The sequence below is a fragment of the Dermacentor andersoni genome, chromosome 6 (assembly GCF_023375885.2).
Source record: "Dermacentor andersoni chromosome 6, qqDerAnde1_hic_scaffold, whole genome shotgun sequence".
Lineage (NCBI taxonomy): Eukaryota > Metazoa > Arthropoda > Arachnida > Ixodida > Ixodidae > Dermacentor > Dermacentor andersoni.
Genome location: NC_092819.1, coordinates 76,002,730 through 76,028,459, shown reverse-complemented (window position 1 = coordinate 76,028,459; position 25,730 = coordinate 76,002,730). Strand labels below are relative to the sequence as shown.

The window sequence follows — 25,730 nt, the reverse complement described above, 5'->3', positions numbered from 1 at the left end:
CCGCCATATTGCTACCGCTCATTTTTATAACGCTAAAAATAATAAAAATCTGATGCGTAAGCAAGCATATACATGTAGCATGTAAACGTCATTCTGCATGTTTTTGAGAAATATCCGATGGCTATTTATAAAATTTCAAGAAAACTTTACAGTGCACGAAAGAGTGCGTTTGCAGGCAGCTGAACAAGATGGTGCGACCATACTGTGAAGATGCTCAGAATGGCATTTGATTGAACGTCTCATGGCCTGCAAGCCTGCACAGCGTAGCAACATGATGGTGCACCTGTAGTTACCAATTTCAGTGGATATGTGCTATGGGAAGCTTTTCCTCTGGAGTTGGCTATATTAACTCTATTCACTCAGTGCAAAAGTAGCACTTCTAGCCTCTTAAACAGGGAGTGCTGCACGAAACTAAACCGATTCCTTTATGCCAAAATCTGCAATAACCCTACCAGCAAATTGACGAAAACAGGGTTCATAGCAGATTTTTGAGGATAAAATTCAATGGTTTTCAAGGCGCTGACAAAGCATTTTCAAGGGTTAAAGCACCATGATGCCTGGCAACTTGAAAACAAAACACAGTCTTAAACGACAAGCAAGCATTCTGCTCATTGTACATTGATGTTCGCTATGCTTTTTCACCTAAATCATCCTCAGGCACCACGAACAAGATGGCTCCCTACCATAGAAATGCTAATGGAATCGGATTGGTTTGACTCTTGGCCTTGCATAAATCGTGTTGTCACATAGTCAAATAAAATCCAATAAGCTTAACTTAAAGCGAAATTCAGGGATTATTAAGCACTCCGTGAAACTTAAGGGAGGGCCTTCAAAATGGGCGATTCACATTCGAAGGATTTCAAGGATCACCACAAAATTTTCCGAGATTCAGTGGCAACATGATATGTTGATAATTTCAACAAGTATGACACCATCTGGACTCCAATGAAGGTTCCAAAACACTTTCGTCTCTACATTTACTGAATGATGCTGCAATATCTTTATTCAATCCCACCTGGTTATATTGAGCAAGGTTTTACACTAAATATAGCTTGATATATCCGGTATTTCGATATACCCAAAGTTGCTTATAACGAACTTAAGATTTTGTGATGCATTCATTGTGTACAAGTTTGTTCTCTCTAGCAGAGGGAAGTTAGCAAGTAACTTTATTTAAGGGGGGAAGTGGGTCTTAAAAATGTTTTTCTTATTTTTGGGTGAATCTTTAATAAACTCCACTGCCTGGGGTAATTCTTCATGCTGATTTCAGATCTGTAATTAGATTTTTGATAGCTGTAGCAGCTCAAACAATATTGAGGTCTGAAGTCAAATTAATTTCAACCTCGTTACGGGGCTTTTTGATGATTCCGTCTTGCTAAACCAAAAACTAAATGCATGACACCATTGCTAAAGACCTACTGTAGGGGGTGATGCTATTTTTATTCATTTGGAAACATTTTGCAGACAAGAAAACAATCTTGCATTTATTACGAACATTGTTTTTCTAATTAGCAGCAATTACTATACCTGAATGTAATTTTAATGACGGTGCAAGAGTAATAAAAATAGCATCACCACCCAGATCATTTCAACACGAATAAAATGATACCACCCTTGCCATTTTTGGCCAAAAACAACCCAGAAAAAACACCCGTAAGGCGGAGTACAGTGTGCAAAAACATCGAACTGAAATAAACGCATTTGAAGTTTCAAACAAATGTAGCTTTTGCTGAAGTGAATCTACAGCAATACAAATGGCACCATTTTGAAGCTCTATGTTTTGTAAGAATGGCCATACTAAATGTGTGACTGCACACTCTCAAAATAATAGCACACTGGCCACTGAACTAGCACAAGAAACTTTATTAGGCACCATGCTCTACAAAGAGCATGGTGCCTGGGTTTCAAACCGAAGTGTAGAACTCTGTGTGGGCATGAATATAGTTCCAGTGTTGTACATGCAGGCTGCCTGATTAATAGCAGTCTCCATTACAATCAGTGAGGCATTTTTCATTTGGTAGAATTGACCATGTTACTGAATGAAGGCTCTGAGTGTAAGTAGCCTTCCAAGTCATGTTCACCTGACAGTGGCTGTGGAACTTACGATCAGAGAGCCAGTGATAGATATGCAGCTGCTAGGTGCTTTCCAGAATTTTACTTTTGTATGATGCCTCGATCACTTCTGCAGCCAGGTGTGTGCCAGCCCAAGGGGCCTAATGAACAGAGCTCATGATGAGGTTCTCTTTATGAAGGGGTGGTATGATAGATATTGTTACGAGCTATCGTGACAATATGACAATAGAGTGAACGTGCAATGTGCTTGGTTGCGAGTCCGAAGTGCCGATGTGCGAAATGCATAGCCGCAGATACAAGGAGCCGACGCGCGATGTGCTTAGTCGCGCATTTCAAGGTGCCGACGCGCGAAATGCCTAGTTGCGGGCTCGAGAAGTCGACCCTCGATGCGCTTATTCGCGCAGTCCGAGGTGCCGCGGCGCGAAATGCCTAGTCGCGGGCTCGAGGAGTCGACACTCAACGCGCTCATTCGCGCAGTCCTACGTGCCGACGCGCCAAATTCCTAGCCGCGGGCTCGAGGAGTCAACACTCGATGTGCTTATTTGCGCAGTCGGAGGCGCCGATGCACAAAATGATTAGGTGACGGTCTGAGAAGTCCGCGCGCGATGTGCATGATCGCCGAGTCGGAGACTCCCTATGCGCAAAATGTTAAGCCGCATTTCTGAGGATTGCGTGCGCGATATGAATATGCCACGAATTCGAAACACGGACTGCTGAAAGGCTTAGCCGCATGTCCGAGGATTCCGCGCGCGAATCTTGGTCGCGAAGTCCGCGTCGCCGATGCTCGGAATGCTTAGCCGAGAGTCTGAAACATCCACAAGCGTAGGGGTCGGCCACGCTAATGCGATGTCCGCGTAGCGCCCGTTTTGGCACATCGAGATCACGGCGAGTGGAGACTTCAAACTCGCAAGGTGGAAAGAGCCGAGCAGACGACGCCAGCGCCGGACCAATGGCGAACCGCGCTGGAGTCACGTGGCGGGCGCGGCCAATCGCGACTCAGGCACGACCCTCAATCATTTCCTTTTTGTGCGCTTGTTTCTGTATGGAGGAGATCGCTGAAGCGACAGATTTGAAGACGGAGAAATGCGCTTTCCAACGAGACCAAGATGTAGGCGCTCGGTCGCGCCGTTCCGGAGATATTGTGGCGTGAAAAACGATGTTCTTTCTTGATTTCCGCAAGACTTTTCGCCACCTTGGCTGATAAAACAAATTTTTTTGAGCACTTCTAAGTGGTTTATAGTGATGATATTTGGGTATCAGATAGAAAAAGGGTTATAGAAACTGATAATGTTATTTTCAAAAAATCGAATTTTTGGCCATTTTTCGCGATGTAAAACCCGCGTCCCCCCTTAATGCAATTAGGAGTCATTTCTTCCTGCGCCTTGAATTGTTCCTCAGCATCACGAAGGATGCAATTCTCGATGCGCAAGACTGAATAGACTCGTTCCAGTTCCTTCAATGTCGGCACAGTACCAGTGTAACAAATGAGCAGATGCCCCGAGTTTGTTATATCCAATGCACAGTTTGTTATGAGCGAGTTTTTTCCACGACTATTAGCGAGTAAGCTTCACTTGTTCGACATACAGAAAAATTCGCTTTATCCAGGTTCGTTACGATAGGATTCAATTGCACATCACGTTTACGACTAACTTGGAGAAAACAGGGTTTCCTAATGATGCACCAGCAAAGAGCATCCCAGATGCACAAGTGGAGTACCACAGCAGGACTATGTCTTAATGTTCCACTAACACAAGCAGCTTTCAAATTAGAGGAGCGATACAGCTTTGCAGTGGTACTGCTCTAGTACTACTATAAAAAGATGCATGCACTATTTTGACCATTTGTGTTGGAATGGATAAGGGCTCACAGGACATAATTAGGAGAAACAATAGGTAAATAATGGATAACATTTCAGAACAATGCCAGACCACTGTTAAATGTAAGGTCGCATCAATTCAGTAGTTGGATGTGCATGCTGTCTTGACAGAATAGGGAGACTCACTGGTCGATGAAGGCAACAGTAACGCCAAAGGCATTGGCCATGTACTGCAGGGTCAGGCTGCGGTAGGACTCCAGAAGCTGACTGTAGGCCAGGATGCGCATCTCGCGCACGTAGAAACGAACATGCGGAGCCCACAGTCGGTCCCGCTGGAGAATCTGCTCCACATGCGCTGCAACACACGCAAAAACCAGAGCAGTGAGATCAAGCTTCACCTGGAAAACACGCAACAGCCTTAGAGAGGTTGCCTTTGCGAAGGAAGAGCATGACTACAGGAAATCACAGTGCACCATACAAGGTGTCCCAGCTATCATGCACGACATGTTAAAGAAAGCTGAGCTATCTAGGCAGATGAATGTAAACAGTACATTGTACGTATGTTATATTGTGTATTCAATTAGGTTGGAGTTATTAATTACTGGCTATATGAATACTTCCAGCAGATATGTGAACATGTCCTAGTTTTTGAACACATATGAAAGCACCAATTGCAGTTGTTCATGGCATGCCCTCTATTGCAGGCTTTTTTTCTGTTCTTTTCGACCATGTAAGGGTCAATGCCATAAAATACGGTGCTGTGAACAAGTCACAAATGGTCGATGTCATATAGTTACAATGCTAACTGTGTGTTAAAAAACGTGGCGATTTTTCAAGTCTTTGTTGCCCAGCAAGCGCTGCCACCCTGTGTGGATGCAAGGAATTGTTCTATTTTTTTTTTTTTTCGTTGCACAGTCTCTTCGCTTTCATTTCATGGCTTTTTTGACGCTGGGGTTCCAGCGAGGGCGTGTGGCGATTAGTTTTGATTTCGTCTACCGGGCTGTTTCCTTTCGTTGTGCTCGTAAAAATTGTGACGTCTATATGGTTACTAATCTCTCAAAAGGGTCACCGCTAGCTGCTCGCTCATCTGTTGCTCACAGGGGTGCGATTAAGTCTGTGGACAGGTGGGCACTGCTATGTACAAACAATGCCACCGTATACAAACGATGCTGCCATGCCTGCATTTCTTTTCTGGAGACTCAGCTCGCAAAAACCGATTGCTCCTTGTTGGCGACGAAACAAAGGATTACTGCAAGTTTCTGACTCAATTGGTTTTTCTGATGGGTGCAGAGCCATCAATTTTTCTTGCACGCACTTGCATACACGATTCAATTATGCTATGGGCGTGCACACTGCATGGTTGCTCTGCTACAAGTGAGTTGAGTGGTGGTTCCTCTTGGACTTGGACTATTGCCCAAGTGCCGAACCAGAATATATATTTCTATGCATCTACTTCTTTATTCTCATTAAAAATATTTATGAAAGTTCATATTGATGAATAAACAATGCATGTTCACCAACGAAAATATTTTTTTTTTTGTCACTTTATGCTCTAAAAGAGTTGTGGTAAATTTTTCTGAAAAGAGGTTTTAAATCAATAATGGAACTCAACCTTGGGGGGTCACACTTGGTCCTCCAACTTTAGGTTAAAATTCCCATGAAATATTTGTAAAAGAAACCGATCCGGCTTCCTGCTTGCACGTTGCAGCAACACTATTCTCAAACCCTTACCAAAAAAGTTTTGCAGCCACGCCAAGAAAAACATCCCGACAGAGTAACGCAACTGCCGGGTTAAGCCCCGAGTTCATTTAGTTATTTTGCAGCACATATAAGGGCACTAATGCCACGATGTGCAACCAGGAAACTAGGTCAGCTTCATTCGTATTTCGTGCACTTTCTTCCGAACATGAAAAAAAAAAAAAAAAGAAGAGAAAATACGCACAGAAGATAGCACACCACAAACAATTCAAATGAGGTTTTCGAGTGTGTTTTATAACCTACTGTTGAGACATCTGATGTAACGATGTAAATATAATAATTAAATACAGCAGAGTCTAGTTCATACAATCCCATTTTGTACAATATCGTGGCGCCAACATTCGTGATCGAGAACACAAAAAATTACCAAATACAGTTACACTTCTTTTCTACCAGTTAATGCATTCCTGGAAAACACAACCTTTCAGCACCAACGTTCAGTACATCGCAAAACTGCAATCGTGTGGTATGTTTTCTGGCCACCTGAACCCCTGTAAACAAGAAAAGGCATGAGGCACGTGCGATCAAGAGCAGTACAGGTGCCCTCCACAGCAGCTTCCCCACAGTACTCGCCTGCCTGCGTCACATGAAGATGCTGGCACACAGCACACACTCAGTTTCCTTGTTCGATACCAGCATATCTGCTTGTGAGACGTTGCAAGTTGCAGTCACATTCGCTGCCAACCCTATTGCGCAGTGCCATATTTCCAACTAGATGATGAGCAAAATGGGAACAAGGTCTTGAATTTCCACCTCCCAACTTCCCCATGTTTTCCCTATATTTTCATCTAGTAATTTAATAGAAAACTATGCAGCAAAGCACCACTCGAACACGCATCAGCTAATTGTACCAAAATGCTGCTGTGGTTCAGTTGAGACACTAAGACGCACAGTACGCGGGAACCCCGGTTATCAATCCCACGATTTTACGACATCCTGGGTTTCAAAATGGATTGGTGCAGTCCTGGCAAACCCCCGTGTAAACACGGGGGTTTGTCGTCTCCATCGGGCGGCCCGGCAGAACAACAAGCCTCAGAGATCAGAACAACGGCCTCCAAGCGACTTGTGCATTTGTGTGTGAAGCCACATCAACATCAACATCATTTCGGCGCCAGGCCAGAGAGCGTTGTGGCGTCGTGCAAGCGAGGACTCACGTCATGCCGAAGCTCGGATAAAAAAGACGCCGGGTGCTCAGCATAGAAGAAAAATTAGACATTGTTCGTGCTATCGAACCTGACACGAAGAAGTCAGCGCTGGCCCGCGACATGGATCCGCTGTTGACTACAGTGTGTGGCATTTGGAATGCGAAGAAGTTGCTCGGCAGTGCTGCTGCGACTGCGAAGAGGTGTCAGCTACGAGGTTCAACTTTTCGCCATCGTTGCCTCTGTTGTTGCCGAAGTGTCGACTAGCGACAGTGATGAGGACGACACGGAAAGCGACAGGCCCGACAGTGACAGATGCTGCGCGTTATGTCAGCCTCATGAATGCAATCGTCGCGACGAGAACAGGGGCGTGATAACGTAACTATTCCAAACGAAAAGTATTCCTAACTTCGGCACCCGGCAATGAAAAAGGCACCCAGGGACTTGTGCAGCACTACTGCTCACGTGCACAGAGAATATGTAATGCAAACGAGGAATCTGCCGTGCGAGCGTTTGCCGAGAGGAGGGGGCTGGCTGAGAAGCTGGCACGCAGCTTCAGTAAGTTTGAGGCCACTGTTTTCGTGCTAGGCCGCGGCGGCATCAAAGTAAATAACACTTTTCTCGCGCTAAGTGAATAAATACTGCATGTTTTTTCCCCTTTCATCGCACTCTCTCTGAGTTCTGTTTTCGACAGGTAAGTGGGCGATCTCATGCTATTTCGGTTAAACAGTACTACCATTTAGTACGTACTTTTTCCGAGCTCCGGCCAACTACGGTTTAACGAGGTTTCACTGTATTCTGACAAGTGACAAGGTGGTCACAGCTCCCATTCAATGCTGTCAGACCCTGGCCACCATCTCTTCCTTACTGCATGCTCATTTGTTGCAAATCTGCCTTTAGTTCAATTGTGCCGTGAAAAGGGACACCACCTTGTGTAGGGCCCCTCATCAGACCCTATTGCATATTTTGGTTATACACTGGAAGTTGTACCGTATTTACTCGCATAATGATCGCACTCGCGTAATGATCGCACCCCTGAATTTTGTCGTCAAAATTCGATTTTTTTTATTTCCCGTGTAATGATCGCACCCCGAACTTGCCGTAGCGATATGTCGTGTGCCAGGTCTAGCTAATAATGATCGCGCTTACCATCTGTCGAATGCTACGCGAACGACTCGTCTGCACGCACCAACATACTTAAGTAGATGCCTCATTTCATTACTTTCATCACTTTCTGCACTTCCATGACAAAAAGAGGTACAACCAAACTTGCCTTTATTATTGGTAGGCTTTACAATGGTTGTGGTCAACAAAAACAAAAAAGGCGCCTTTCGATTCTTTTCACCTGCACTCGTGAGCACGCAACAAATCGCGCGCGGCAATGATAGTAGCCACGTTTACGCTGATACGTTAAAACTGTACCCTATTCATACGTCGACACTTGTAACACAGCTAAGATATTCGCCCACCCTTAGCGGAAACGTGCCGTGTTAGGATAGTAGTGAAGACAGATGCCGCAGTTTCCGCAGCACGCCGGCCATGCGTTTCTGTCACTGGCAGCTAAGCGCACCCATCTGTTTCTGTCCCCTCAAAGTGGACATGGCTACGTTATTGCCGCAAACTTGCCGATATTAACGATATTATTCATCACTGATACGGAAGAAACTGTTTCAATGCACGTAATGTACTCACGAGAACAAAAGAAAATCGCGTTCGGCGCGTTCGGCTTGCTCCGCCGGCCGCCATTTTTGTTTTGGTGTCCCGCACCCGCATCCCGCAGCAAATGCGGGACGAAAAAAAATTTTTTTTTTTTTTGCGGGAAATTTAACCCGCGTAATGATCGCACCCCTGAATTTGCGTCAATTTTTCTGACAAAAAAGTGCGATCATTATGCGAGTAAATACGGTATTGTGCCAGTTAGGGAGTGTTTTATCACTGTAATTTATGAAATTCCATCATTATCAGACGAGATAGGAGAAATCGAAATGTTGCGTTGCCCCACTGCCAGGAGGCAAGCTTCACTGCCAACTAAGCACTCTCTCCTCCAGCCTTGACTAGCGTCTGCAAGCGACATTTCTTCTCTGCCTTCTCCCAGCCTCTGGAAGTGTCACGATTGTGTCTTAAACCCCGCCTTCGTTTTTGTTCTTTTTCTCTTGCTCTTCTCGCTGCATCGTGCCCTCCCAGTGAGAGAATAGAGCGTCCTGCATTGGATGACTTACTGAGGTCACATGCCATAATCGGCGATGTTGTAGGATGAGAGGCGTTCATACATGTGACCTTGACTCAAGCGGGGTTCCCTCGGGAGGAAGGGCACACAGGCTTCGTTTAGAAACTTCAGCTGTTTTCGTGCCACGCAGCCATTTGATACTCTGCAGATACAACTGCCACCGCATGATCTACGCATTGCACTTGTCTGTTCACAATGTCCAAACCTGGTGAAGGGCCCTCTAGTGTGAAAATGCCTACTTCCTCTACTCCCCATATTCCATGGCACCTGTAAGGCAAGGACATACTTAAAACAACAGGTTCAAAATCGGCTCACCAAGCTTCTTGAAGAAGATCGAGTATTGACACCGGTAGAGGGAGAACAGGTACTCGCTGATGTCAGGAACACCATGCAGAACTTCAAGGATCTCAGAACCCATCACAACCTGCACACAGTGAATGTTCCTATGAACACGATGTTACAAACAGTAAGATTCACATGGAGATCAGGCACATGTTGAAAAACCCCAGATGGTCAAAATTCATCTGGAGCTCTTCCCTACAATGTCTCCCTCACAACCCACTGTGCAGTGTTGCACGGCAACAGGTCATGATTAGAGCCAACATCATGGCCAATGCCACTGCAAGATGATAACAGAATGCATCTTGATGCAGGTTGGCAATGAAAATGTACCACCTTTATTATGAAAACTCATTAAATAGTTAGGTTATCTTAAATGTTAAGGTAACAACATAGTTGGACTTCACATTGCACTCGTTTTGTTGACACATGGACTGCAAGTCAAACTGAGGAAGTGGCTAGTCTGGAGGCTCCATGGAGGATGACGTGTTGTAGTCCACAGACAGCAATTAAGAGCCGTTTAACAGTGACAACAACAGACATGAAGCATGAATAATATAACATTTTGTGAAATTAAATTCTGCAGATTTCATCTTTTTCTGACAGCGACAAATTGGAGGCATACTCTTTTCTTACAAAACCTGCTGAGTCTTAGATTTGGGGGCACACTCATTTCTTACTTTGAACCCTTATTTTATACCATCAACTGAGGATGCTCAAACCTTAATTTTGAGCAGAAACATGACAAGAGACCCGAGTATGCGAACAAGCTGCTTATTTGTTCACAATGCTTTATTCCTGTTTTTAATAAGCAATACCTCATACTTTGCAAAATAATGACCAAAGCTTGTTAACATGGTGAGTACACTAAGATGTCAACAACTTTTCCTACTATTTGCAAAAATGGTTATTATTGGAAAGTTATTTGAAAAGTATTTTACTTGCTTCTGGCACTATTCGATTCGCATTCTGATTCATTCTCAAAAAGAACTATTTGCGTACCCTATTATTTGGTGAAAACACAAGAATTCAGCGGGTTCCCTTACTTTTAAACTGCATCGCACCTGCTCTCTGTGCTCGAAAACACCATTCTCGATGGATGGACGCTCATCGAAAAAAGCCAATATTGTCATAGAAATCAGCAAACATAATTGGCCTGGCACTTGTATAAAAGCTTTCTTTTGCGTTTGGACAGCCATGCATTTGACACTGCCTGCATAGGTTGTCAGCGATCATAGTGCATGATAAGACAAGATGATAAGTGCATGTATGATATATAGTTGGTTTTTCTTTCTTTTAGGGGTGTGCGAATATCAACATTTTTGAATACGAATCAAATACATATACTTAACTTCGAATATTGAATAATGATATGCACATGCATTTATTAGCAAGTTGGGTTAATTTGTTTGTTATGCTGGAACATTGAAATTGCATTGGCAATGTCAAAATTCTAGGCTACTAAGCCAGTACGCTAAATCATTGTGTATATGGCTCATGTCAACTAGGAAAATTTAGTGATTACCACTAGCTGTCCTCACCAGCCTGTGCCTTAATATACCGCATCAAACGCCCGTAAACTCGGAGGCATTTGACCGTGTTCCAGTCATCACTCATGATACTTGCTATAAAGCAATAAGCTCAAAATTGGGGGTGAAATTGAAAAAAAAAAAGAAAAGTGCGCCCTCGCTGTCAGCAAACCCGTGCCCCTTGCTACTGAGAAGCTGTTTTTCTGCAAAATGTAGACATTTCGTGGCTAATTGTGCTTTACAGGCAAATTTTTGCTAGCAGCACGAAATCGCCCTAATATTCTTAGATCAGAAACAAATGCTAAGAACTGTGTTTGCTCCCACACAGCCAGCAACATGTTCGATTTGGTTCCAATATTCCTATCTAAACCGATTGTTTGAACATCTTCAAAAATCTATTTTTTTAATCAAATACGAATATTAAAACATGATATTCGATATTTGAATGTTTTAAACATTGGCACACCTCTTTTTTATTTGTTTTGTTCATGTGGCGATATAAAATCTTCTTGTTCTTTTTAGTTCCAGTGCACTTTCAGTCTATCATTAGCTTACTCCCTTTCCTTTGCTCTTGCTCCTTTCCTTTCAATGTTACTGTGGTGTTAATATAGCAATGTGTAATTTAGTGCACTCTTTTCCCCATAAATGCACTATCTTGCTGCAATTGTCTTTTTCTTTTGTTTACTCTTTTCCAGTTTATTTCTTTTTTTGGTGAGTAGTGTAGTATATAGAAATACGCATTTCGTATGCCCTCTGCTGTGTAAGCCTGTATAAGGCTTACAGTATTTGAAAATAAATAAATAAATAAGTGCAGCAGATACCTTTTCACGGAGCTCGATGCGTGGAAGGGCGATGATGCTAGCGAGCACAGTGTAGGTAACAAAACGCTGGTAATCCATCAGCTCGTAGCAGGTGAAGGTAGACACTGTGTCCAGGAAGGAGGCCGCAGCCGCCTTAAAGTCACGCACTGCCAGGCTGTAGAGGCCCTGGTACACCTTGAGCCGGTTCCTTCGGTCCCAGTCACCACCCTCCTCAATCAGGCTGCACAGAGTACACGGACAAAGTTTATTGCAGCGATCTGCCTTCAACTCACAGGACACATAGGTGGGAGATTTGGTATCGATTGTAGCTGGTCAAAGGATTGGGAGACAAAACATGTGTAGTACTTGCAAATCAATTCTTTTTGTTGAGAACCAAACATTATGTATAGGTAGAGCCCCCTATTACGTTTTCCCCGGGCATGCGAAAAAACAACAGCAATATACCGTATTTACTTGCATAATGATTGCACTCGCATAATGACCGCACCCCTGAATTTGGTCATCAAAATTCAGTTTTCTTTCCCACGTAATGATCACACCCCGAGCTTGCCACAGCAATATGTCGTGTGCCAAGTCTAGATATTGATGATCGCACTTACCATCTGTCCAATGCTATGCGAACGACTCTTCAAGACGTACCAAGCGATCTGCACGCACCAAACAGATTCTTAAGCATATGCCCCATTTCATTCCTTTCATCCCTTTCCGCACTTCCATGAAAAAAAAAAAGCTACAACCAAACTTGCCTCTGGCTTTATTATTTGTAGGCTTTATAATGGTTGTGGTCGGCACCCCCAACAAAAAAGGCGCATTTCGATTCCTCTCGTCTGCACTCGTGGGCACAAAAAAATCGCAAGCGGCAACGATAGTAGCCATGTTTACACTGATACACTAGAAGTGTATCCTATTCATATGCAGAGGCTTGTAACACAGCTAAGATAGTCACCCACCTTTAGCAGAAACATGCCGTATTAGGATAGTAGTGAAGACAAATGCTGCAGCTTTCACAGCATGCCTGCCATGTGTTTCTATGTCACTGGCAGCTCATCTGGCAGCCCATCTCCGTTTCTGTCCCCTCAAAGTGGATATGGCTACGTTATTGCCGCTAACTTGCCGATATTAACGATATTATTAATTACTGATACGAAAGAAACTGTTTCAATGCATGTAGTGCACTCACGAGAAGAAAAAAACATTGCGTTTGGCGTGTTCGGCTTGCTCCATCGGCCGCCATTCTTGTTTTGGTCTCTTGCACTGTTACAGCGGCAGCCGCCTGTATGTTGACCTGTTGTCATTCCGCAGCAAATGTGCTATGAAAAAATATTTTTTGTTCTTTTTGCAGAAAATTTAACCCACATAATGATCGCAACCCTGAATTTGTGTCAATTTTTTTGACAAGAAGGTGTAATCATTATGCGAGTAAATACAGTAATACAAAGGAAACGTATTACGTGACCATGTCCTTAAAATCATATGAACGTGCTGTTCAATATTAAAACAGACACTGTGCACGGCTCACCCTCTAAAATATTTACAGTCACCAACAGATAATGAGGAATTAATGGGGACTACCTAAAGGTATGAATAATCAGGAGTCCAAAGTATCGGATTCGATAAGTGGTTGAAAAAGATGTATGCTCGGATGATCACTTTCACGAGATTTCGTGTGCTAGTGCTACATGCATCAGCATCTATGAGTGATGGCATTCTTGGCATAGTGCCAAGAAAATGCCAAGGTCACTTTTGCTCATCGAAGCATCTGTTGCTACGAAACTGAAAGTAGTACACTCAATCCCATTCATGATGAGCTCGATAGTTTCCTGAAAAGTTCAGTAGTACAGTAGTTCAGTAGTCATGAAAAGGATCAGTAGTACATTATATGTGAACTCACCCTTCAATATGCACAAAAATTAACAACACTGAAGCTGGCGTCGGCAGTTACAATCCAGCACCACTTTCGTCTGAATATCAGGTCAGTACCTTCATTTTTGTACCCGGTACTTTCCTGCATCTAGCTCCAAGTTTCCATCAAAAATGTTACCTAAAGAATGAAATATGCCATCATAGCTCTTCCAAAACAGCACGTGGTCATTTCCAATCACCTGCCATTCTGAAAGTATGAGTGCAGCAGCCGCCATTTTTTCTTTGAGTGCTTGTGATACATTTTACTATCAGTGAGACATGAGTGGATTCTGCATAAAATAGCGAAACATTCTAGTTGGCTCGAAGACGAAACTAATAACCATTACGGCATTTTGCAAAGGCCTTACCATTACGACTGCAGCGTCAGCACACATGGCCCAGAGCCGCAAAGTTACGTTTTCTATGTCGCTTTGGCTGAAAAAGCATGATGTTTAGAAGGTAGAATACCATCGTGAACCTCTAACAGCAATAGGCACCGGACAGCCATCATAAGGCACCAGAGGCGCGCCAGCGAAGTGCTGGCGAACAGTGCCACAAACGGCAGAAGTCAGAGCGCTGGTATATGAAGCAGACGACGAGGCGAAGGCGCTCACACGGCGGTGTTAAACCATTACACATCCGTGATTCCAGTACCGACCAGTAGGCAGGGTGAGAAAATTGTAAAGGCACTTAAATAGATCAATACACCTGCAACTGTTATACATTGGTTCAACTGTAGTGGAAACTGCAATAAATAAAATTGACCACAGGAGCGTGGCTTTTGGGAGAAAACTCGACCCTCAAAGGGTTTATGATGGCTCAGTGACACTGACGTAGCAAAATCAGTTGACAAGAGCAGTCAGGAGGAACTGAGGAACACAGTGCTTGCCTCTTGGCTTTGTCAATGTTGCGGGTGATAAGGTCATGGTCCAAGTAAAACAGCCCCAGACGTATCAGGTGGAACAGCAGGTCTAATCGGTGCCCCAGCGATACCGTCTTGTCATACGTCTTGCGCAACTGCGTCAATGCTGCCTCCTGCAAACAGAATGTACATTCAGCACATGCACAGCCTTGTAACAGCAACTACTTCTGAGAAGTGAAGCCTAGCAAATGGAAAGCCAGGCAGGAAGGGCTGAAATTATAAACGTTTCTACTGTGGCATGCCAGAAACCTCCCATTGCCAACAAACTTGGATCATGTGAGTTGTGTCTTTCTTTAATTTTTCAAACGTTAATGCAAGATATTCAACATCAGCCCGTGAGTCATTATACTTTTCGGATTATACGGCTTTGTTATATTTCAGCAAATGCAAAAACTCTTCCCCTTATCAATGTGAACCCCTCCCCCTCTTTCTTTGCTGTTATTTATATTAATATTGTGCTGTTATATCAGTCGGTTAAGCTGTTCTACAGTATTACTTGTTTAAATTTCATTTGACTCTGTGTTTGCCCCATTTGTATTTACAGTGTAATCTCGTCGATATTACCTTCACAGGAACCGGAAAATAAAATGTATCATACAAAATTGTAATACCCCTGTCATACTGGGCATTTTAATGTCATTCGAACCAAATGTCATTAGAATCATGACATTGTTCGGTTGCTACACAGCAATATTTAACGCCATTAGCACCGAATGACTTCCGCAATCGAATGAGTTCGAGAAACTCATTCAGCTTTGCCCTCGGAGCGAATGTGTACTCTCAACCCCAGAAACAAAGCAAAACAGGACAGAGCATTTGCAAATTGAAAACCGTACTCGCATAGAAATAATAATGTTTACATGTTTTAATGGACTTGTTACTTTAAAGAGACAAAATCTGTGTGGCAGGCTGTCGCAAAATGTTGTTACTCTTCAGCTCAGCAGCGTCTGGCCGCCGCCCATGCCGCCGCCACTCTGCTCGTCGGCCATAGAACGCCTAATCGCTTCCTCTGATTATTACGCCTTGCTCGTAACGCGAAGTACGCAGCAACTAATCGCTTCACCTCCTGCAACTTAGCGTTGTCGTCCTACGTCGCCATGTCAGCCATTTTGTTTGTTTTCAATTTATCTGCTACTCAGGTGGCTAAGCCTTGTTTTGGCTTATAGTGGCCACATAGTCTGAAATAGAACAACTTTTTTTGTACGCATTAGTAAAATATTTTTTTTTCAGTGAAGTGTCGTCCCAAAAATATATTTAAATATATGGATTGCTTATGCAAGCACTTTATACCTACCTTGTTCTACTTTAGTTGCCACATTTTTTTTTTTTCCCGGAATGATCGCCATTGATATCGCCACCGAATGACATTAATTTTTCGAGTGTAGCACCTCCGCGGGCGAATGACATTTGTTGCACCGAATGCCATTCGATTCAAATGACATTAAAACTCCCAGTGTGACAGGGGTATAACATCCAAGTCGGAACATCTATTTATTATTATTTCATGAAAATAACAGTGAAAATAACAAACACATTGTCCCCAAAAACATATGCAGAATCGTATTACCGAGATTCCTTGGTACTATTATTACCAGTTCACCACTAACTCCCTTGTGTACAGGTGTGAAAGAAAAGACACATACCCCTGTGACATAGACTCTTTCACCACTGATAGATTAGCGACTGTTCAGCCACAGATGCTGCGAATGACGCTGTGTTCCCCAAGTAAAGAAACACATTGAGAGGTGCGAACTGACGAGTGCCGGCCTATACAGATGTGCATGCAATTTCTAGGCTACCAGAAGGCTGCCCAGGGTCCTCCAGCAGGGCCCCAAGGCTGCTAGAGGGCACTGGGATGCAGTTTGGGCACAAGACTCATGTTCCTATTACATTTGTTTACATCTGTACTTCACTTTGCAGGCTTTAGGTTAGGAGGTCCCCCTGAGAACAATTTTGTCCTTGGAACCCCCTGTCCTTTAGAAATGTAAAGAACTTCACCGAATTAGCTTAGAAAGATGAATGAAGTTATCGTAATTTCTTTGTCAGAAGAAAGTCGGCCAGAGAAACTGAAACACCAAGCCTTCCTTTTTGAATTTTTTGCTCAAACCATCACATTGAAATGTGAACGCAACAGCCTGGATGGATATTAAAGTATTCTCATGTGCTGGGCAGTTTTTCATGAGAACCCATTTGTCAATCTTCCACACAATGGTAAAACAATGCCAATGCAGCATTCACGAGCGCTTACTTACGGTACACTCTAAAGCGTAAAGTGTTTTGTTGATGGCAAATTGATTAATGCATGAGGTTCAACGGCCCATAGCACACTGGGGCACTGAAAGGCACCATAGCAAAGAGGTTCCAGGGTTAATATCGACCGCCTGGGGTTCTTTAACGTGCACCCAAATCTAATTGCACCCTTGACAAATTGCATTGGTGTGCCATTTCCTCTAACCACCATCACACCAGAGCGCTTCGGTGTCCTTCGATGTGACTTGTTGAAGATGCCATAAATATGCAGAAGTGTTTTTGTATTTTACTTATATATCAAAACACTGTAGCAGCGACCGGGAATTGAACCCACGACCTGATGCCTAGAAGCAAAACGCTGACACCGCATGCACACCACCACCACCACAGTTGAAAAGGAATTAATGTAAAGGATGCTGTGCAGTTTATTATGTATGAATATGTACTAGCCACATTTACACGAATGCAACAGAAGTGTATCGTATCAAATGTACCAAACAGGGAGGTAGCTTGAGATGGAAAATGCGCATTTCAGCAGCCCATGTAAACAGAACTGTAGTGTATCGGCAATTATGGGTGCACATTCGCTGCGGGATGACAACTGGCTAACTAACCGGCTGTGGCCGCTGCTACGCTGCGGTGCATCAAAACAAAAATGGCAGCTAACTGAGCAGGCCACACCCAATTTCTTTTCACTCGTGCATGCATTACACGCACTGAAAATTTTCTTTGTAAATAATGAGATTAACACTGTCGAATTATTTTGTTTGCGGCGTTAACGTAGCCAGCTCCAGTTTTGAGAAGATAGAAGCCGTGACGGCAGCGCTCAGCTACCATAGGACATGGCAACAGTTGCGGACAGGCTGTGAAAATTTAATATCCTGACACAATGCCTATGTTCTACCAAATAAGCACCGTGTAAATTTGACTCTGCAGACAAACAAAGGAGAAACCCTGACGGAATGTGGCCGACACCCTGCAGGCACTTTCGGTGCATTTCGTAACGTCACAGCAAAAGCAGGCTTATCAGAACCAGAGTGACAGAGCTAAATTTCAAATATGACACTACCGTAACGTTCTGACTGAGCAAGCGCCTCCACCTGTGCGAGCAGGTGGAGGCGCGCAGGTGGAGAAATCTTCGGAGGCAGCAAGTACATTTCGGTTTCCGCAAGCTCCCTGCGATGGTGCAACAGCTACATTTTGTATAACATAGCCAACATGGATCAGATGATGGTCCGAATAGACAACCTGGCCAGCAGGACAAAAGTGGTTGACGAAAACATTTTACGGAACGCAAACACTGGATGTGCCTGGCAAGGCTTCATGGTTAGCCTAGCTGCTTACGCCACTGGCCACAAGCTCCCTGCCTACGTTATCTTCAAAGAACAAAGCAGGAAAATTCCAGGCAGAAAATTCCTTACAAGCCTTCACATGCCAATTAGGATCTTCTTCTTTCCTTTTTTTTTTTTAAATGAGAGTGAAGAGTCACGATGTTGCCGAGTTTCTCCTATCACAATGCTGACTTTCTTTTTCACTTGTAGCAAATTTTCGTCTCACTGCCACAAAAAGACAGGTGAATGAGATCTCAAAAGCTGCAAGAGTGGCTTTCAAGAGTCTGATGCCCAAATGTCGATGACATGCAGCAGCTGCTGGTACTGGACCAGGCAGCCATTCATAAAACGCAAGCTGCCAAAAATGCTTTCGAGGAGTGTGATACAGATGTGCTCTGCATGCCTGCGTGTTGCACAAACATCCTGCAGACAGCTGACGTATATTGGAACAAGCCATATAAGTCCACCCTATGGCGTTTGCAGGTGGAGTATATGCGCGAGGAAGAGAGAACACCCAAAGGAAACTTGAAGCCGTCGCGACAGCATGTGCTCGACTTTATTGCTGAGGCTTGGGTCGCTGTACCTAAGGAGACAGTGGCATGCTCCTTCAAAGGGTGCAGCATTAGCAGCGCACTCGATGGCTCAGAGGCAAACTGGCAGATGTTGGAACCGTGGCGCCAGAAGATTGGGGCGGACTTCTAGCGGAATGCTGTGAACTTTTTTTTGCTAACGACTTGAAGGAGTCTTTTTATGGTTTTGAGAGTGATGAACAGCACTAACAAATTTTTGGCTCAATAAAGTTCATGTTAAATAAAGTTATAAATCCATGTCCACTACATTTTTCTTTTGTCAGAAAATTTCGTCATCGCTATTTTGAATTTTGGTGCCATTCCAGGATAGCAACCCCCCCCCCCCCCCTTCCACCCGCGCCCTCTGCCTCAACTCTTTGCCAGTAATTTCGACTTTCTGGGAAAAGGGGGGGGGGGGGGGGGGCGTGCTTGGAATTTTACAGTAGGTGACTGTACCTTGTTGGATAGGAAAATGTACATTCAAGTGAACGATGGCATAGTATGGTAATATGTGATATGGTAAATTGTTACAATACGCTTCTACCATTATCCATGTAAACACGGCTATTGAACACAATGTTTTGTCCAAACATTAACACGTAAATGTTTAGTTCCGTACAGTGCAAATTTCTCTTTTCTTTTCCAATTGCACCAACAAAGAGAAATTCCTGCAAGAGGAAATGTCTGGCTGTCCACAGAACCTGCACTATGCTAGCCACATACCTTGTCGCCAATGCGGCTCAGGTACTCAGCCTTGGCTAAGTGCGCCTCACGGACCTCCATCTCACTCAGGTTCTTCTCAGCATCTTCAATAGCTGAGTCAAGCTTTTCAATCTCGGTCGCATTGGTTGTTTTCATGTTGTTCAAAAGGCGCTGGTCCACAGGCCAGCCCAGGTCAGCACATGTCTCTTCGTAGAAGGGTGCCATGTCTGCAGACAAAGGTGTGCCGCTAAGCATAAATTTCAATTTTCAATTTTAGTCAATTCAATTTTAGTCTGTTCACATCCCGTAGATGTGGGAAATCTTGAGTAGAAAGCAAAACAACATGCGTGGAGAAAGCGCCCAAGCCTTCCTGCACAAAGCAGACAACAAAAAGGTACAGCACGTATACCTGAATTCACAGTTCCTGAAAACGTCAAAAAATTTACTTCGCATAATCCACTAGATACAAATCAGGAACTACTGAATCATTCTCACTTGATGTGTCAATGAGTACGAAATAGCAGTTGGTTTGAAGAAAGGTGTCAAAGCACATGCATATTTCTAAAAACAACAGTAGTCACTTGGCTGACTCCCTTCTTGGAGTTAAAAAAAGAAAACATCTTCAGTAGGTGGTAGACCACCAAGACTGCAAGACACACCTAGCTGCATTCATTGGGATTTTTTCATTAGTTAGAAATGTGAGAAGGCACCCAGCGTAGAATAACTCAACAATTCTATTTAAATTGTATTCTTTCTCTTGTGTAATCAGATCGAGTAGCACCGAGCCAAGTTACCCCGCTATTACACCGAAACCGCCAACATGGTATCACCAGCTAAGTAGAAGCTTCTACAAAAGATTTGAGACGTACGAAGGTTTCACATTACTGTCCCCGCTAAATGGAGAACTGAATAAGTTAAAATATGGTCGATACAGCGGCACAAAAAGTGGACGAAGTGTATCGTCCATTCTTGTCTGTGCCCCAGTTCTTACACTCTTATATAATGTTCACATTTGTTTCTCACTGTAGCATTCTGCAGGCATTGCCTCTTCCACTTTGCTTCATAAGTGAAGCTGGTCATGTTTATCTCCAATGTTGAATTTTGGGCTCTGTTGCACTTTTGCTCCGCACATCACCAAGCATCTGACATCACTACAAAGTGAAGCAAAACTGAACGAAGAATTTGGTAGTTTAGCGCACACCACCGACAAGAGTTTTCCGCTGAAGAACACTAAAGAGAAACATTAAATCAGTTTAGACTGATCAAGTATTCTATAAAAGCTTAATTTTCAATAATTTCTTGGTAATAGATTGATTAACAGAAAAGGAAGTGACAGTCAAAGTTGATTTTTTTTTTTAATTTTGCCTCAAAACCACGCCATTGCTACACCAGTGTGAAGTCACGGTTTCTTAAATTACTCTCTCATTTCTGTGCAATAAAGATTCCTGAAGCTTGCCAAGTCTGGCTCCTTTAGCTTACACAGTGCAGTACAACCACACCAGTAAACAATTAATTGGCCTGAACACACACCACCAGAATCCATGACATCACGGCGAGCTGGCACAAGAAGTTCCAAGGCAGTGTCCGCAACCATCTTTCATATTTGCATCTTTTCTGGCTAACCAAATAATTTTTATATAAATTCTGGTGTTTTAAATGCCACAACCACGATCTAGTTATGAGGCATGCTGTAGCAAGGGACTCCGAATGAATTTTGACCACCTGCGGTTCCGTAACGTGCACCCAAAGTAAGGTACACAGGCGCTTCTGCATTTCGCACCTATCGAAATGTGGCTGCCATGGCCGGGATTTTATCCTGTGACCTCACGGTTAGCAGAAGAATGCCAAAGCCACTAAGCTAACACAGAGGGTTTTTCTGGCTAACCAAGACTCTTCTCCTGGCAAGAGGGACTTTTTTTGCAACGTAGCACGGAAACTGACTGATACAGCCCAAATAATTTTTCTTTTTCGTGCCCCTTTAAGAGCAGCAACGCTGTTGCTGTATGCATAGGTATATTTTTTATGCTTTCCTGGTGAGCGAGCATGCTGCATTAAAAGCTTCTTGTTCCGAGAGTTGCCATCTGATTCAGGATGAGTAAAAGCCTGTTAAATTTGGCAACTGCATGGCTAAGTTGCTGACACTGCTTATGAAAGATGTGCCCTAACTGCAAATTTCCTTTCCCACATTTTGGTGGCCTTACAAGGTAGAAATTCCTAACGTAGGTGCAAGGTGTGATGTTTTTATACTGTGTGTTTATCACAAATTTTGTCATCCTTCTCCTTGTACTTCAGGCATTGTTCCAGCGCATCATCTATCTTGCCTTACAAACCATGAAAAAGCGGTATACCTTCTACCTGCTCAGACTAACTTCTATCTTCATCCCACTTTTCGTGAAGACTGCTCAGGACTCAAACAACCTTTCCACGAACACCATGCTCGCTTCAAGGTTGCCATAGATTCCAAGTTTCACTGATGTGACCGGCCGATCCCTCTTATACCCAAGTCATATGAGCAGATTTAGTGACACTTCGATTGAGTGTACTTCACCTTGCTTGGTGTCACTTCAATGGCGTGGTGCTAGATGGCAAAACTAAGTGTCATTCAGAATTGATGACAATGATCGTCATTGTGATTGAAATGGGGTTGATGCGATTCTCGGCATTCTGAGTTTTAGAAACAGTTACTGTTTTATTATGAAAAGATGCTTATTTACAAGAGCCACTGCCATCAAGAATAGAAATACTGTAATTTCATTAACACGTCTATTTGTTTTGAGCCAATACAAGCAAGGAACATATCCAAAATCCACAAGATCGAAATTCCAGAACCAGTCAAAAATTAATGTTTCAAGCTTTTTTGGGTGTCACTGATGTCACCAAGACACTCATAACATTTGAAATCACGAACAAGTGGTCTCAGAACTAGTGCTGACACTGCTTATTTATTGATTCTTGAAGTATTGCTATCATCCAGGCTGCACATTTCAAAGCAGCAAAGCGAGTTCCTTGAACACACTCACTGGCAAGCGCTCTCCGTAGCAGCATCATTAAACCTACCCGTCTCACAGCTTGTGAGTGACAGAGAAGTGCACTTGCTCAAAGTGTCACTAAATTTGCCCATCTGTCTGGGGTATTATAATACTCCACACCTGAGGCCCTTTGAGGTACTAATAAATAAATACTATGCTTATTTTTCAGACAACAAAAGCAGCCACGAACACGACAGCACTTTTTGCAGGGTTCAGCACTTTTTGCAGGGTTCAGCACTTCACCTGTGGCTGTCCACTAAATAATACTACAGTAAAACCTTGTTAAACCGTACCGCTTAAACAGTAGTTTCATTCTAAATGTAGTAAAGTCAAATCCCCGACTCAGTGGCCATTGAACATTATGTGTTTTCTATCTGCATAAACTGTAGCAGGTTATTGCGTACGTATCGGTTAACACGTAGTGTTTCCACTTTTCGTCGTGCAAACACGGCAGTGCGTCGTCTCCATCGGGCCGCCCGGCAGAACAAGCCTCAGAAATTAGAACGGACTCCAAGCGCCCTGTGCATTTGTGCGTGAAGCCACATCAACATCATTTCGGCGCTGTGCGCCATGCCAGAGAGCATTGTGGCATCGTGCAAAGAAGGACGCGCGTCATGCCGAAGCTCGGATAAAAAAGACGCCGGGTGCTCAGCATAGAATAAAAATTAGACATCATTCGTGCTATCGAATGTGACACGAAGAAGTCGGCGCTGGCACACGACAGGGATCTACTGTTGACTACGGTGTGTGGCATTTGGAATGCGAAGTTGTTGCTCGGCAGCACTACTGCGACCGCGAAGAGATGTAAGCTACGAGGTCGGACTTTTCGCCATCGTTGCCTCTGTTGCTGAAGTGTCAACTAGCGACAGTGATGAGGACGACACGGAAAGCGACAGCACAGGCAATTCAGGCCCGACAGTGGCAGAGGCTCCGCATTACGTGCGCCTTGTGAATGCAACTGTCGCGAGAACAGCACCCCGCAATGAAAAAGGTGCCCCGCCACTTCAGCAGTGCTACCGCCCGCGTGCTCAGAGAACATGAAACGCCAACACGCAATCTGCCATGCGAGTGTTTGCCGAGAAGAGGGGGAGCGGGCTGAAAAGCTGGCTCGCAGCTTCAGTAAGTTTGAGGCCGCTGTCGTCGCTGTTAGGCTTCCGCGGCAGCAATTGAAAATAGCACTTTTGTTGAGCGAATTGCATAAATAATGCATGGTTTTTTCCCTTTCATCACACTCTCTCCGAGTTACGTTTTTGACAGGTAAGTGGGCGATCTCATGCTATTTCGGTTAAGCCATACTACCGTTTAGTACATACTTCTGAGCTCCGGCCAACTACAGTTTAACGAGGTTTCACTGTATAAGCAAAGAGTTGGAAACAGGCCAGAACTCTTTACCAATAGGTGCATCTGCAGAAAAGTTAATGCATGATTGCATGTTCCAAGACCTGCACTGCTCCATGCAGTGATATCACCCGAGCAGACTCAGGTGAGCTGTGTGCATTTATTTTACCAATTGATTTTACCAACCACCCAGCAGTCAGGACTAATAGAACAGTTATCAGTTCACATCTTGTGTCTGCATCTTTGTGTTATGGTAGTGTTTAGCAACATAGCTGTAAGGCAATGTTGGACGGGGGCGAACCAAGAATTTTTCTTGGCATGTGGACCAACATGCCACCCAACAGTTTGTGTGGTTAATGATCACAAAGCAGCATGAGCCATCTCCTGAGTGAGACGGCACATTTTCTAAGGTGCCTGATATCCATGAAGGCATTACTATGACTCGGTGTGTCTTCAATGTATATCCAATTTAAGATGAGTAGCAACTCTCATTTGCTCAAGTCAATTTGCAACCCGCCTAACTTCAAGGTCATTTACTCTGCCGCAAACCTTTGTTCCTTCTATAAATATTACCATGAAATTTATTGTTACTCACTGCTTGAATTGCTTACTTGTTTATTTCGCTACTGGTCATCATAATGAACACACAAACGGTTATGTTCCGTGACTATACCCAGTAACGCTGTAACAAAAATGCTTGTTGAATAAACTATATAATAGGCTTCGAAATGCCATGCGCAATCAGAGCTCTCCTGTTTCAAACAACCTTGCAGCGTTGACGTAACAGAATTGGAGGTGCACGTAAATGAGCAACAGGTTGGCCAGCGGCGGCTACACGGTTTTCAAAGATCTTACTTTAAAATGTGTTAGTTGAAATAACATATCCCAACGTACGTCCGGCCACAATGTGGTTTCTGCAAATGCTTGAGTTTATAGCTGAGTCATTACAACATGTCGCGGTTCTCGAGGCGTGCGTCAATTACAAATAGCGTCGACGAGAAATCAAACTCATAAGTTAGAACCAACCGTACTGCACGCTAGTCGATGTGAAGCTGCGGCTGTTCTTTGGCGCAACATGCTCTCTTTCACATAATCCTTTACAAAAGTTCGCCATCAACTCTGGCAATGAGAACGGTCACAGCACGACACGATGCTTTACTATCAGCCGTAATAATCGTTCACATTATCGCTAGAGCTCTGGAATAGTATGGTCCACAATATTTATTTATTTGGCAGCGAGTAAGAGGGTTGGCGGGCGAAAAGAAAGCGCGAAGCTGACCACCGTGACTATGATGAAGCTTGCTTACTGTGCTCAGTGATCGCTGACATGAGATCCTGCTTCAGCTTGTCGTTACTGGGCTCATGATGGGCGAGCACAAACTTTATCTGGGCCAACTCAAGGTTGGGATTCTTCTCCAGGCTCTCATCTTCAAGGTTCTCCAGCGGCATGATGAAACAAAATTTCTCCGGTGTACTGTCGCACAACAAAAAAAACTGCGACAATACCACGGACGTAACAGAGGCAGCTGCACCAAGAGAAATGAGCACACAGACTTCAGGAAGCCTTAGGCTTAGCAGTTATGTGCTGCCCTCTGGTTTTCTGAAAGTACGGTATGAAGCAATAAACATTAAAGCCCCTCCATCTACGCGCCGCCGCCGCTTTCTTTATTAACCCGTTCAGCGAAAACCCGGATAGAGGAGCTTTAATAAACATCTTCCTAAACACAGAGGAACCAAGGAGGTTAAAGAAAAACTGCTGGAGTGGAGGGAGCACCCATCAAGTGAAGCCGCCGCGTCGCTATGTTGCGGGAGTCAAAAGCACACCAGTCGCTGCAGTTTAAAGCGTTTCGGGTCGTCGTATTTTGCTGTGCGCGGCGATGTGCGGATTCCAAAATGTGCTAGCGCACTCGGGTGTTTTTAGGAAAGTTGACCTACAAGCAGTGGACATGTTAGCGGTATCCACTCTGAAAAAAGTTTGCACC

General features: G+C 43.9%; 1 protein-coding gene across 1 annotated transcript in view; it reads right to left on the bottom strand.

Annotated features, from left to right (window-relative positions):
- LOC126522426 (26S proteasome non-ATPase regulatory subunit 6-like) overlaps positions 1 to 25,287 on the bottom strand; it is a 31,890-nt gene extending 6,603 nt beyond the window's left edge. Inside the window, exons 1-6 of the mRNA XM_050171177.2 lie at positions 25,056 to 25,287; positions 19,403 to 19,608; positions 14,497 to 14,642; positions 11,706 to 11,925; positions 9,332 to 9,440; positions 4,076 to 4,244 (exon numbers count right to left, since the gene is read on the bottom strand). Of these exons, the coding sequence (XP_050027134.1) occupies positions 4,076 to 4,244; positions 9,332 to 9,440; positions 11,706 to 11,925; positions 14,497 to 14,642; positions 19,403 to 19,608; positions 25,056 to 25,197 (992 nt within the window). The 5' untranslated portion in view covers positions 25,198 to 25,287. The remainder of the gene's footprint in view (positions 1 to 4,075; positions 4,245 to 9,331; positions 9,441 to 11,705; positions 11,926 to 14,496; positions 14,643 to 19,402; positions 19,609 to 25,055) is intronic.
- Positions 25,288 to 25,730: the final 443 nt, after the last annotated feature.